Here is a 14041-nt window from a genome sequence, read left to right as displayed (position 1 = left end):
CCCGCATATCCTAGTGATTGTGATTGCCATGTTTTCCTCTCATCATTTGCAGTTATTTAATATGTGCATGTGTTCTAGTAGTGTTTTACTGTTTTTTTTCATTTGGTTTGGAACTTGGGTGCCATTTCCCTTACTAAAAATCTCATCTGAAATGTCTAAACCCGACCCAACTTGGGAATTCGGGTTGAGTTGGGTTGGGTTCGGATTAGGGAAAAACCAATTTGGGTTGGGTTGGGTTAGCCATCCCGGGTTGAAAGTCGGGTTGGGTTGGGTTAGGGTTGGAGGTTGAGCTCCTCGGGTTGGGTTGGGTTGGCCTCAACCCGACCCAACCCGACCCGAGTTGCACCCCTAAAACAAACTGGGCACGAGTGCACGACTAACCAGATATTATACTACACTCCTAAATTCAAACTTCAAGCTAGTTATTAAGAATCTTGGGCGACTTAAAATCACGTTAGGTAGATATAGACAGGGTGAAATTTTAAATGAAGTGTGTGCGTGGGTGAAGTCCATTATTTTTCAAAATGTATTGTAGGACCCACTTCAAAGGATGATCCAAACCACTCATTTGTTGGGCCACAACGTAAATAGGAATCATTCCCATAGGATGATCCTATGGAGATGATTTGGAGGAGCATCTATAAATTGGAGGGTTAGTATCATCTTATGGAGATGATTTGGGGTATGGTCTACTTCCGTTGGGTCCCAATCAAATGAATGGTTAGGATCATCTTATAAAGTGGGGGTCTTTATAGATCGAAGGGATAGGATCTTTCTATGGATATAATTTACAGGGTACAGCCTATTTACCAAGAAATGAACAGTTTGTATCATCCTATCCTTCCGATCTATAGATGTTTCCATAATATGCAGTTCCTCTATATGTTTGAGGGATAGGATCATACTATAAAATGGTTCTTTGGTACACTGTGGCCCATCAAATTGACGGTTTGGATCATCCTATGGTGTAAGCCGTATAGTACTTCTTAAAAAGTGCTGGACGGCTTACACCATATAAAAACTGAATGATAGACTGAAGGGCCGAGGGCGCCCTTGCAAAAACTTATTAAAAAGGGCTCTCCAGTTAGTCAATCTTCACACACAGCATTTGTGGTTCCCATGGTCTACACCATTTACTTTACTTTTCTTTTTTCCTTTTGTTTTTTTCCGCCTTGCAGTTTATAATGCCTCTAAAATCTGCTTACCAAAAACCTCACGAGGCCGCCTATACAGGATAACGATTTCCCTTGTCTGCTCCCCGAGAGAAAGGATGACCTCAGCGGGGTCATTGATGGGACAAGGTCCCACCTCAAGGCGGCTTGATCTTTCACTGGTTCTCACGGCTAAGCTAACTAGAAAATCTAAAAGGCCGAGGATAAGGTGTTAATGAGAGAAAGGAGAGGCTCTAAGAACCAAAGCAAAGGGTGAGATGAAAATAGGATTGGTTTTATTCCCGGCACCAGGAAGTGGCCACATGATACCAACGGTGGAGTTAGCTAAGCGCCTAGTCCAACACAACTTCTCTATCACCATCCTCACCATGCACCTCCCCACTATCTCCTCATCCTCCTCCTCTTACATCGAATCCGTCTCAGCTTCCGGCCTAGACATCACGTTCGTCGAGCTCCCTCCGATAGATCTCCCGTTCGACGGGACCGAAAACCGGATCAATTTCCTATCTCTCTTAATAGAGAAGCACAAGCCCCACGTCTTAAACGCCATTACCCAACTCCAATCCTCTACTCCTTCCATCCATATTGCTGCTTTAGTTATGGATTTGTTCACGATGAACATGATAGACGTGGCAGAGGAGCTGAGCATCCCAAGTTACTTGTATTTCACCTCTGGTGCAGTCATACTAGCGCTAATGCTCTATATCCCTACGCTTGATGAAAAAGTTAGGGGCAAGTACAAGGACTTGGAAGGAGAAATAGAGATCCCGGGCTTGCCACCGTTGCCACCGCTCGTCTTGCCTGATGCCATGTTGAATAGAGACGAAGGGTATGCGTGTTTCGCCTCTCTTGCCCGGAGGTTTCCACAGACAAAAGGTATTTTTGACTCAATACCCATTTGTAAAGGGTATTTATCTTTCTTTTCATGGGTTTCGTCTTAGGGTTATGTGATAGTTTTGGGTTGAGAGAGAGTAGGGATGCCAGCGGAATCACTTAGGATTGGATCCACCTATGTCTTAGTCAAATCGATCCCTTAAAATTTCCCATTGCTCGGATTGGATTGGGAGTGTTCTTCGGATCCATTGCTAGTAGTTTGTGAGGGTGCGCTGCTGATGTGAAAAAACCATTGACTCGGAAAGCTTAGGCTGCTGGAGAAGGAGTTATTTAATCTTCTATACTTTAACCCCTCACGTGTGGTCCCTCTTTCTTTGGGTTCGCCTGTACGTCGTGGCTCATGTGGCCCCACTTTTGTGTTGATCAGTGCATGTAGATTATTTTTATTTTTTTATTTTATATCTAGGAGGTTTGAACTCTGGACCTATGATCCGATACCATGTGAAAAAACCAATTACGCCAAAAGCTTAAGCTATTGGAGAAGGCATTATTTAATTTTAATCTTTATACTTCAAAAGCAGGGCCGCAACACAGTGGGCTAGAGACTTGGGTTAGTGAGAGAAAGAGAAGATGGTGACTTCAGACTTGAGAAAAGATGAATGTAAAGAGGGATTTGCGAGGAGCCATCGTATAAGGCATTTAAGGGAACGGCTGTTGCATGAGAGTGCAGCCACATAGGCTCAGATTTTGTCTTATTCATTTAATTCATATGAGGTGTCTGCGCTCTCTTGCAACAGCAGTTCCCCGAAATGCCTTCGACAATAGTCCCTAGCAAATCCATATAAAAATACTCAAAATAGGCCTTATTTTTACTAAATACTCTTAAAATAATACATAAATTGAAGAAAACTTTAGACCGTATTTTTTGTAAAATAGTATAATAAAATCGGGTTTAGGCTGCCCGAGAGTTTAGTTGGTTATCTAGATCTGATGGGTAATAATTTTGGATTCTATGATAGGGTTTCAAAATGTGTCTAGATCCTGTCGGTTTTAGGTTCTGATTCGGATGGTCCATGTGACCATCTTGGTTCAGTGACACCCTTGTACATGAGACTTTGTTTATGGACGCAGGCAAAAGGCCAAACCGAGTAAATGTTGTTGTGTTTATGGTTCATTTTCCTTACCACTTTCATGGTGTTATCTGAATTTACATTCACAGGTATACTCATCAACACGTTTAAAGAGCTAGAATCCAAGGTGCTCCAGGCGATAAACCAGGGTATGTGCTTGCCCGACCATCCAACCCCACCAATTTACGCAGTAGGACCTTTGCTTGCACTCGACGAGAACTCACTAACGCCTTCAAACCCCTGCATCGAATGGTTAAACAAACAGCCTCGTGCATCGGTGGTGTTCTTGTGCTTCGGTAGCAAGGGTTCCTTCCCTGAGCCACAGATAAAAGAGATAGCTCTTGGGCTAGAACGAAGCCAGTGTCGATTTCTGTGGTCATTGCGGTGCCGTTCGGAAGAAGGGCTAGGCATGGTAAAGGATGCCAATCTGGACGAGGTTTTGCCGGAAGGGTTCTTGGATCAGACAGCTGAGAGGGGACTGGTATGGCCATCTTGGGTCCCACAAACAGCGATCTTGGCACACCCTGCTGTGGGGAGTTTCGTTTCGCACTGTGGGTGGAACTCATGTCTTGAGAGTTTTTGGTACGGGGTGCCGATCCTAGCTTGGCCTCTGGCTGCTGAGCAGAAGCTGAATGGGTTTCAGCTGGTGAAGGATTTAGGTTCGGCAGTGGAGCTGAGATTGGATTATAAGGGAGGGGGTTTGGTTAGTAGAGAGGAGGTGGAGAGGGGAGTGAGGTGTTTGATGGGGGAGTGCGAGGAGCGGAGTATGGTGAGCGAAAGGGCTAAAGAGATTTCAGAGGCGAGTCATAAAGCTGTGGAAGAAGGGGGTTCTTCGTTTGTTGCCTTCAAACGCCTGGTACAACAACTCATACAAGGCACACCATAAGGCCCATGATATGGGGGTTGAGCGTCAAGCTCAATTGGTTGGGAGTTGGGACTTTGTTTTGCCACCTTGAGGTCATAGGTTCTCAATGCCAGTTTTAAAAAATGCCCATATCATGGATGGAAATTAATGCTTAAAAGATTGACTATAAGTCTACAACAATAAGCCCATAATCTGATGCTCTATATCTTATCATGTATGCATTTCTTTGATTCCGACCAATCGCTAGATCAATCCAAAGAACCAATTTTTTTATTTCAATAAGGGGGACATGTATAACCATGGTTTTAAATTTCGACTGAAATCCGAAATTTACTAACACCGAAACCACTAAAAACCGAAACGGTCATTTATTTTGGTCGAAATTTTGGTTTTTCTGAAATTTGACCCAAAAAAATCTGGTTTTTTTTTAATTAATTTAATACTTCGCTGAAATTTCGACCGAAATTTAATATTAAATAAAATATTGATTTCGACTTTTGTACCTAATTTCGACCGAAATTTCGACCGGGACCGAAACCGAATTTTTAAAACCTTGTGTATAACACAGCAAGACCAAATAACGAATTTGGCGACAATTACTAATCTGTCGCTATTTGTTATGCAACGGTAGGTGACATATATTATTCGTCGTTAATTTATTCTTTAAAAAAATAAAAAATTTATATTTATTTTCAGTGACAGAAAAATAAACTATAATGAAATGACTCGTCCGTTGCTAATTAATATTAATTTTTTAAAATTGTTTCTCTAAAATATACTCATAGCGACAACAATATCCATTGCAAAATACTTTTTTAGCATTTGTTTTTTGATAAAAAAGATATTTATAGCAACAGATTCTTCTCTCGATGCTTATTTTATGTGAAATGATTTCAACGCAACCATGTTTTGATAAGATGCACGAAGTATCTTGTCGTTCAGTAATTTAAGCACTATCAAAAGAATGTTACGGTTCTCAAAAAGCTCTTCCAGGCCTTTAAAGACAAGATGTGTCGCTCATCTTTATCAAACCATCATTTCCCTATTTTATTCATGATTAAGCGAGGGGAAAAAAAAAAAAAAAAAATCCTGGTGACATTTTTTTCCTCTGTATAGTAGCTAGTGTTGGGTTCTGTAGACAATCATGAGGATACCCATATAGCCCGGTACCATTCATCATGAACAGTTGTGCAAAATAAGGAAATTGAGGGTTAGCTATATCAAGATCATGGAGTAAGTACTTCAACCAGATGAGCCACAAGTCGTGCATGCCATAGAATGACACTGTCTTTGGTGATGAATGAGAAATCATAGCTAGATTGCCTCTACTCTTCTAATAAATCAGATTGTACAGGAGATAGAAGTGTTGAAGTATGAGTATAAATGATTAAATAACACCAGCTCTAAGACCTTAAGCTTTTGGAGTAATCTGTTGTTTCACATGGTATCACAGGCTTCACAGCTATTGCCTCACGGCAGGTAGTGGGTTCTAAGTCCAACAATAAGAAGTCTATGTGTGTTGGGACCACATGTGCCATGCGTACGACCAACAAAAAAAAAGAAAAAGAGGGGCCCATATGTGGGTGAGTGTTGAAGTGTCAATGATTATAGTCCCCCCCCCGGGAAGAGTGTGGCTATTTGGCGTAAAGTCATGGGTTTGCTCCCCAGTGATGAGCGTTCGAATCCCCCTTGCTTACCCGATGGGCGTGGTTTCCAGGTGATTTCGCGCATCCGTAGAGAAATAGTCCTACCCCCGAAGGGAGTGGGGACACCCTTCGTTACCACACCAAAAAAAAAAGAAAGATTATATAACACCAACTCTAAATGATTATAATTAAATTTCTCCTTTTCTCTCGATGTCAGAGGAAAGCCAAACTGGGTTGCATTTGGAAAACTTACGGCCAACATGAAGTGCCACGTGAATAATAAATGGCACTCAAACAATGCTAAGAAATGGAAAATGTTCCATTTATGTTGGTTTTCCTAATTTTTGGTGCATCCAAATGGACCCTAGACATCACTAAAAACCTTGCCAAAGGCATTTTAGATAGGAAATAGTTGGGCGTTTGTTGTGGGAGGTGAACACCAGATCGTTTCACATTCTCAAGTCATCTAGAAGAGTCATTTTTTAAACTCAAAACCGATTCAGCTGAGCTACCCAAACCAAACACCTATTATTTCCGGTTGGTGACCAGTTCAGTCATTCCAAAAGATCCCTATACTCTAGCTTTTGGCAATTGCTCAGAAACCCAATAAAGGAATAAAGTTCCCACAAGTACTGAAGCAAAAAGGAGGAAGAAAATGCCATCCACCACCCCACACAAAATCAATAAATGAAATAAAAAAATGGGTTTTCTCATCACGTTAGCAAGATCATATATATGTGTGTAGCTTCCCATCATGCCCAAGAGATGCATGTGGTAACAAATATTACCAAAATGATGAAAATACTTGAATATTTCTGCCCTCCTCCATCCCACCATCTACATCTCCATCTAAATGCCACGGCATTGCTGGTGTCTGTCGAGTTGGTCACCTGCTGGGTGGTGTTGCTTGTCACCACCTTACTGCAAAAATTAAGCAAATAAACACACACAAAATATCAGAGAGAAGATCTGTAGGATAAAGGCTATGTGATTGATTCTCTAAAATTTCTTTATCACATTGCTAAGGTCCTGTTCATTTAAGATTATGAGGACACAAAACTAAACGAAATTTGAGTCCAATAACTGGTTTTGGACTATCAATCGGTTGTCCTAATCTCAGACGAACATGGCCTAAGAAAAACAAATTGACGAGGTTGATATAAATTCTCAATCTTTCTAAGCCATTCTTGCCTTCTTTTACTCAGCAAAACCATGTTTTAATAATTGCACAAACATAGATTTTCTTTTTTAATAATCGGCTTGTGAGAGCTTTTTGGGAACTGTAATAACCTTTGACAGCACTTTAAATACTAAAAGACAAGATGGGTTAGTGAAAATATCAAAACATAGTTTTGCTGATATCATCTCCCGATGGCAATCACAGAAGGTGTAGTGTAACAAATGAAAACAAGGGAGTGCAGATATCACCTCCCACCAAGAAGATGAAGAAGGGCCCCTCTTGTACGTATGGAACACAACGACCCTGCTATTTTGTCAACCTTTGGGTGGGTCCAGTCGTATGATGCCAACAAGAACCTGCTTCATTTGACGCCACACAACTGAGGCCCACTCATTTTCAAACAAAACAGAAACCCTTGTGCAGGGGGCCCCACAGTACGAGACCAGAGAGATGATCTGGACCCTCCATCAAGCTGAGCCAGATTTCAGAGATGCAACAGACCAAAAATTGAACAAATCCAAACAGTCCGACAAGTTGGGCCCACATCCTGTTTTACCCTGTTTTGTAAAAAGTAAGAGACATGGGCCCAAACTATTATTTGGGCCCCTTCTACATTGATGTTTTGGGGACAAGACACTAAATTGTACGTCCGAAACGCACCTTCCAACAATTTCTCACTTTGGAAAGTACTTAGAAAGTAAAAAAGAAAATTCTTCGAAAAATCAAGAAAATTACCATCTACCCTCACCATTTTGAAAAATTAACAGCAGCCCTAGTCAGTTTTTTGTCTTTTCAAATAGAAACACAAGAAATCAGTAGCAAAGTCATTGACTGGCACTTGGTTGGAAAGGAATAAAAGGCGAATGAGATATGCACCCCTCTTTTTTACTTGGGCCACCGGCCACCCGCTTGTAGAATAAAAAATGGTAGTCATATAGATACAAAAGATGAAGAAGGGTTGACCCAGAGAAGAGAAGGGGAAGAAAAAACAAAGAAAATAATAACAGTAGTTGAACTAAAAGTAGTAGAACAGTAGGAAGAAGCACCAATTTTCTTACCTTCCGGGAAAAATACAGCTCCCATGACCTGCAAATATCAAATAAACAAATGCAAAAACATAAATCAATCTACCCAAAGAATCTACAAAAGCTGCAAAGCACTTGAAACCCCTTGTTGAATTTTAAACTTTTTCCCACTTTAACTCCATTTATTACACATAGATCGTGTATATGAGATCCCGACCGCTCATCTAGCAGCAATAGAACAATCCAACCAGATAGATGTTCTCAGTTAATTAAATAAAGCAAAGCCAACCACGTGCATTTGCCAAAAAGAAGCTTTTGATAGCACGATCATGACTAGTGAGGAATGTTTCCGTAGAGTAGGTCCTCAACGTAGGGTGCTCACAACAGCACATTGGGCCCCACCCGTGATCCTATTGCACAAAATTTAGCATGATTTTTGGGTCATAGGATATGAACGGTTTGGATCAATTAAGAATGGGTCCCATTATGCCGCACCGGCGGGCCATACTTTATTAAAATGAGGCCTACTGATATTTTCCAAATGTACTTAATCAGGGATACGTTCGTTTTTTAATTTCAAAGATAGTAGTAATTTTGCATAAAAATCATATCGCCACAACCATGTTTTGATAATTTCACTAAAGAGCTCTCAAGACTCAAAGGTCAGTAGAGTTCCCAAAAAAAGCTCTCAGAAGCCGATTAAAAAAGAAAAGAGAAGCTGAGTTTGTGAATTTATTAAAACGTTGATTGTGCCGATATCATTTCCCAATAAATCTTGAAAAGATAGCTGTCATTGGCTGAACAGGGGTGACTGTCAGGGCCAAAATGGACAGAGACGCGTCATAAATAAGAGGGGTGTGTATCTATCAAGATAAGGAGTGTAAATATCAAAACCAACACTCTACTTGTATCATACTTACTAGGATCTGTGGTAGTGATCATAGCCACGCCTTTGAAATCGCAAGAACCCGTGGTCTTCCCTTCTTTCTGATAATAACTATCAAACGCATACGACGCATGATTCTTCACCGTATTAGGCCCATAACAATTCTCACCGGGCTGAATCTCAGAACAATTAGCCTTACCCGGCCCACAAGCCCAATCCAAAGCTGCCTGCAAAGTCCTCGTATCCACGCCGTCCATCGCAATACAGAACGTCTTATTCGTCGAATCATTCGCCAAAAAAGACCCAATTCCCGACACATGAAGCAAATAAACCGGCGAAGAATTCCCTTTAAAAAGCCCCCAATTCGCCTCTGAAATCGGCCTCGGCCTCAAATCCTCATTAAAAAGCTCATAAATATACACATTTGAAGTAATTTCAGGATGCAGAGGAGTCCCACTTCCATCGAAAACGTGTTTGATGAGATTAGAATTATAAGTATCAGCATTATCAATGGTAGCATAGGGTTCGGTTGAATCCCCTTTTGAAGGCCATCCAGTTTCAGTAACGAGTATGGTCACATCAGTGATATTAAGATTCTTCATAGAAAAATAAGCAGAATCAATCATGGCGTCTAGTACATTTGTATAATGTAAAAGGGTGTTTGGATCAACCTCTTCTTTGGCAGGGGTTAAGGGTTTGAATAGCGAATTGTCTAGAGGAACAACCCCTTTATTCTGCATAAAAACGTAGTAGGGGTAGAGATTCAACATGAGAGGAGATTTTGTCTGGGATAAAAATTGAAGTAAATTTAATAGAATAGGAGCTAGTGATTGGTTAAAGAAAGCTTGAGAAGGGGGGAATGGGTCTAGAACTATGGAGGCAGAATGTGGGGTTGAGATTTTGATTTGGGTATGGAGATTAGATGCAACGAGAGCAGAGTAGAGAAATTCAATGGCTGGGATGAGAATTGGGGCTGAAGAAGGAACAGATGTGAGAACTTCATCACCTACAGCTATGTGGGTAATTAGGGTTTCAGGATAATAAGCAGCGATATTACGAGAAACCCATATGGCTGCACTAGTATTGGAGGAACCTAGGGCTACGATTTGGTTGTTGGGGATTCCTACAATGACTCGGATTTTGGTGCGAGAGAGAGCTTGCAGGAGGGTTTGATCAGCGTCGTAGATTCGGATGTGGGTGATTTTTTGGAATTGGAGGAAGGAGACTAGATCGGTTGGGGAGAGGAGATCTGAGACGTCCGTTCCGATGTTTAGTCCGACGTACGGCTCTGATTTTTCGGCTCGATTGTTGAGCTGAGCTGAAATTACTGCAATTTCATAAAAGGAGGAGGTGAGAATGGGAAATGGGTGTTTTTTTTTTATATATATAGAGTTAAAGAGATGAGTTTTGAGGGGTTTACCTGGAATGAGGAGGATGAGGAACAAGATTGGGTTGAGTTGGGAAATCTTAGACTCATCCATGAAGAAGAGATTTATGTGATTCTCCTTTATTTTCCTTTTGTTCTAAACCTCGCATTATCTTGCTGGGAAGGTGAGGTCGGTGGCTTCCTTTGGAAAGGAGGTAAGAACTAAGAAGTATAGAACATATTTACATTTGCTCTGTTTTTGTTGGATTTGTTGAAGTTGGGGGGGTGTGAGGAGGAGATTTAGGGGGGAGGTTCTGAAATTGAATAATGGGGAAAGTAGGCTCTGGGGGCTGTTTTAACCAGAAAATTTTCTGTAATTACGGAAATAACCCTATGATGTTTTATTTGTCGAGTGCCGACATAGAAATGGGGAATGTGAGTTTTGTTCTTGGTGATTGTTGTGGGGGAGGGGTAGAATTGTGATAAGATGGTATGAGTGGGGGTAAATTGTTGCCTTCCAGCCTGGCGATTAGCTTGCATCGAGACAAGATGATGAAATTTTTGAGGGAAGCTTTGGAGTCTGCTTTCCCGTGAAAGGCGAAATAGTACACGAGAATCCGAGTTGCGTGGGGTTCTGATTTTGAATTGTCTGGAATGGCCTTTGGATAGTTTGTTATTTCCAAAGGGTAAATGACAATAAAGATGCCCAAAAATTCTGATATTCGTTCTACTTACATTATTTTAATGCTACTTGTAGATATTCCCTTCATGGGATTTGTTGGGTCCATCGTAAAAGACATTTCGCAGAACGTCTGTTGCATGAGAGAGTGGCCACCTCAAGAATAATGACAAAATATGTTGAAAGGTGAGCCTATGTGGCTGCTCTCTCTTGCTATAGACGTTCCGAGAAATACCTTTTGCGATGGATCCTAGCAAATCGTTATTCCCATTAGGATGTTTTGACAACCAGACAAACTCACCTTGTCTTTTGTTATTTAACCAGCTATCAAAAGTTTTTGTGCCAAGATATAGCAGACAATGAGCTCACCTTCAACCTCCATCTAAACCAAGAACGCACCATTTACCTACGGAGGCTGAAGGAAACTGATACATACCTCTTATGGCGTATGTGTTGTAGTTACAAAGTAGTTACTATATGTTTATTTATGTTAGCGTTGTGGGTGTTAGTTTTAAGGGAGTTGCTAGCGTCCATCGGGGAAGGCATTTTGTGGATGGCCTGTTGCATGTCACAGCAGCCACCAAGGCTCACTTGTCAGAAGAGTATGTCTTCATTCATGAGGTGGCTGCCCTGATATGCAAACAGACCATCCGCAGAATGCCTTCTACAATGGACGCTAGCAAATCCCTAGTTTTAATTATGTGCCATGTTAGTGGGGTAAATGGGCTGATGAACTCTCTCTCTCTCTCTCTCTCTCTCTCTCTCTCTCTCTCTCTCTCTCTCTCTCTCTCTCTCTCTCTGTTTGTATTTAAGTTCTTTATTTTAATGAAATGAGAAGAAAAGAATTTTTACAGCAAAGGAAACTTTGTTTGGAGAAGAGTTATTTTCCTATCGAATTGAGCCATTGGGAGATCCAGTTGCCTCGAAACAACCTCTCCCCCTTTTTTTATGTTTTCCGTTTGTTTATTTGTGTTACGGCCAACTAGGCACGTAAAAGAAACCCTCCTCGTTGGAAATTAGCTGGATACTAATGGCACAGTGAAAAAGAAATTTATGGATTATATAGAAAAAACAGAATGTGACCTTGTTAGATTTAAAAGTGGAAAGATTAGGGATCCCGGTCATAAAACCAGTTACTCCAAAAGCTTAACCTGTTGGAGAAGGCATTATTTATTCTTTTATACTTTAACACTCCTCCTCACTTGTGGCCCCTCTTTCTTTGGGTTGGCCTACAAGTGGGCTATGTGCCCCACTTTTAGGTTGATCATTGCATGTCGATTTTTGACATGAAGGAGGTTTGAACTCAGGACCTTTGCTCTGATACCATGTAAAACAACCGGTTACTTGAAAAGCTTAAGCTGTTGGAGAAGACGTTATTTATTCTTTTATACTTTAACTGTCCCAATGGTCAAAAGGAAAATGACAAACCAGAAATGCCGCTCGAGGTAGATGGAAAGCAACCCGCAAAGGCGACTAACAAGGAAAAAACATCAGTCAGTAACCCATCTTGGCAGCAACGGGCACTAGAGTTTTCAGATGGAGAAGAAAAGAACATTCAGTAGGCCACGGGCAAGCAAAGAAATGGAGTGCACTGTTCACCAAGTTGCATGCACAAACTACCCCAGGCCAACTGCAATTCATCCCCCCCTTCAAAAGACCGATGGAAATCAAAAAATAATCTTTGAGGATGGAGATTTTCAGGAAGCGGAAAAAAATGGGACAATTGTCCCATAGGTTATTTACCTAGGCAGACGAACATATTTCATCACACTAGAAGAGCACATCGACAGGAAATGAAAGCTAAGGGGAGACTTCCATCCAAATGCATTGGAAGATGGTGTCTTTCTCTTCAAGTTCACAAATTCAGAGGACTGCACCCACATACTAGAAGCAGTTAACCTCAATTCCGGAGGGAGAGCTCTCATCCTCAGGATCTGTAGTAAGATCATGTTTAAAATTTAAACTGTAATCACTTGTAGTTAAACCTAAATAGGTGTGAACTTCGAGATAAAAAAATCTTTGTAACATCGAAGCACCATATTAAATTTCCATCTAATTAGTATAGCAACATCTTAAGTCTTTCACTTCTAGAACCACACAACGTTTTAAAATTCGGTTTTGGGAGTGATTTCGGTCCTCACAGAAACCGAAATTTTCAGCTGAAATCCCTAAATTTCGATCGAAATCTACGAAATCAAATAAAACAATATTTTATTCTTGAGAAAATTTCAGACAAAATCCCCGAAATTTGTGATTTCGGCTGGCTGAAATTTGGGAAAAGTATTATTTAATGATAAAAGAATCTTCTTTTTTGCATGAAATCCCTGAAATTTTATACCATCTCCCGATTTCGGTTTCGTTCTGGACCATAATAACCCAAAATTTTGAATTTCGGTCAAAATTTAAAACCTTGGAACCACATGACGTATATGGAAGTGAACTATCTGCAATCTTATATGAGATGATAGTTTTAGAGCCTTAATTTACTTAAACAAGGATTTATCAATCTATCAATTAAAATGGTATTTCACAAAATATTTAACAAAATATAATTTAAAAAAAAATGCATATCACTTAAAGAGTCAACACCATTGATAGATAAGAAATATAACTCCCGTGTAATAATCTTATTATAATCAAACACCTTAACTTAATCTACAAAAGTTCATAATGTAACACTATAGAATCTTTCCCAAACACATGCATTGTGTTTCAGTCTAGCTATTTTTCCAATAATACTCAATTCATTTAGACCAATTATAACCATAGGCAAGCAATGCAAGGCAAGGAAGTGTGGCTGATCCAATCAAGGATTTAGAGGGAGAGAAGGGAGTTGGAAAGAGGAGGTGAAGGTGCCGCGCGCGCGAAAGGCTAATCCAACTGCCTTGCATCCTCCAGTTGCTCAAAAGCGACCCACAAGGGACAAGCTGAAACTCTCATGAATTGCTATCCTATGAGGCTTCCTCTTGCCTGCCATTCATGCATGCCTCCGCGTCTTAATCAAAATGTGTAATATGCCTACATATGCGAATCAATGCATCTATTTTCCTTTTAATGCGGAACTCCTTTCGTAGTTTATATATTGTTTAGCATTCTATCAAAGAAAAAAAAATAAAAAGAATATGTAATATATAAAGCATATATTGCTTGCATTTTGTCCGTTCCTATCTAGTGTGTCTCAAGGATAAGGCTGATGCTTTTCCTACTTAATTGTATCATCTTCCTTTTCATTTAATAAACCCGTAGGGTCCTGCCAAA

At 40.5% G+C, this 14041-nt stretch overlaps 2 protein-coding genes across 2 annotated transcripts; one reads left to right on the top strand and one right to left on the bottom strand.

The window, feature by feature from the left end:
* The first annotated feature begins 1237 nt into the window (after positions 1 to 1237).
* Positions 1238 to 4274, top strand: LOC143884149 (UDP-glycosyltransferase 71K1-like). The gene is made up of 2 exons (XM_077387564.1): positions 1238 to 2048; positions 3226 to 4274. The coding sequence occupies exons 1-2, from the start codon at positions 1430 to 1432 to the stop codon at positions 4020 to 4022; spliced, it is 1416 nt and encodes a 471-aa protein (XP_077243679.1). The 5' UTR covers positions 1238 to 1429; the 3' UTR covers positions 4023 to 4274.
* Positions 4275 to 6303: 2029 nt separating this feature from the next.
* Positions 6304 to 10426, bottom strand: LOC143884147 (O-Glycosyl hydrolases family 17 protein). Its single transcript, XM_077387563.1, has 4 exons — positions 10159 to 10426; positions 8773 to 10065; positions 7886 to 7913; positions 6304 to 6568 (listed from the first exon to the last, which is right to left on the bottom strand). The coding sequence occupies exons 1-4, from the start codon at positions 10217 to 10219 to the stop codon at positions 6400 to 6402; spliced, it is 1551 nt and encodes a 516-aa protein (XP_077243678.1). The 5' UTR covers positions 10220 to 10426; the 3' UTR covers positions 6304 to 6399.
* Between the last annotated feature and the right edge of the window lie 3615 nt (positions 10427 to 14041).

Source organism: Tasmannia lanceolata, unplaced genomic scaffold (assembly GCF_043159265.1).
Source record: "Tasmannia lanceolata isolate RefF3 unplaced genomic scaffold, GAP_Taslan_0.1 ptg000008l, whole genome shotgun sequence".
Lineage (NCBI taxonomy): Eukaryota > Viridiplantae > Streptophyta > Magnoliopsida > Canellales > Winteraceae > Tasmannia > Tasmannia lanceolata.
Note: the sequence above shows the minus strand (reverse complement) of the source record. Positions and strands in the feature narration are given on the sequence as shown.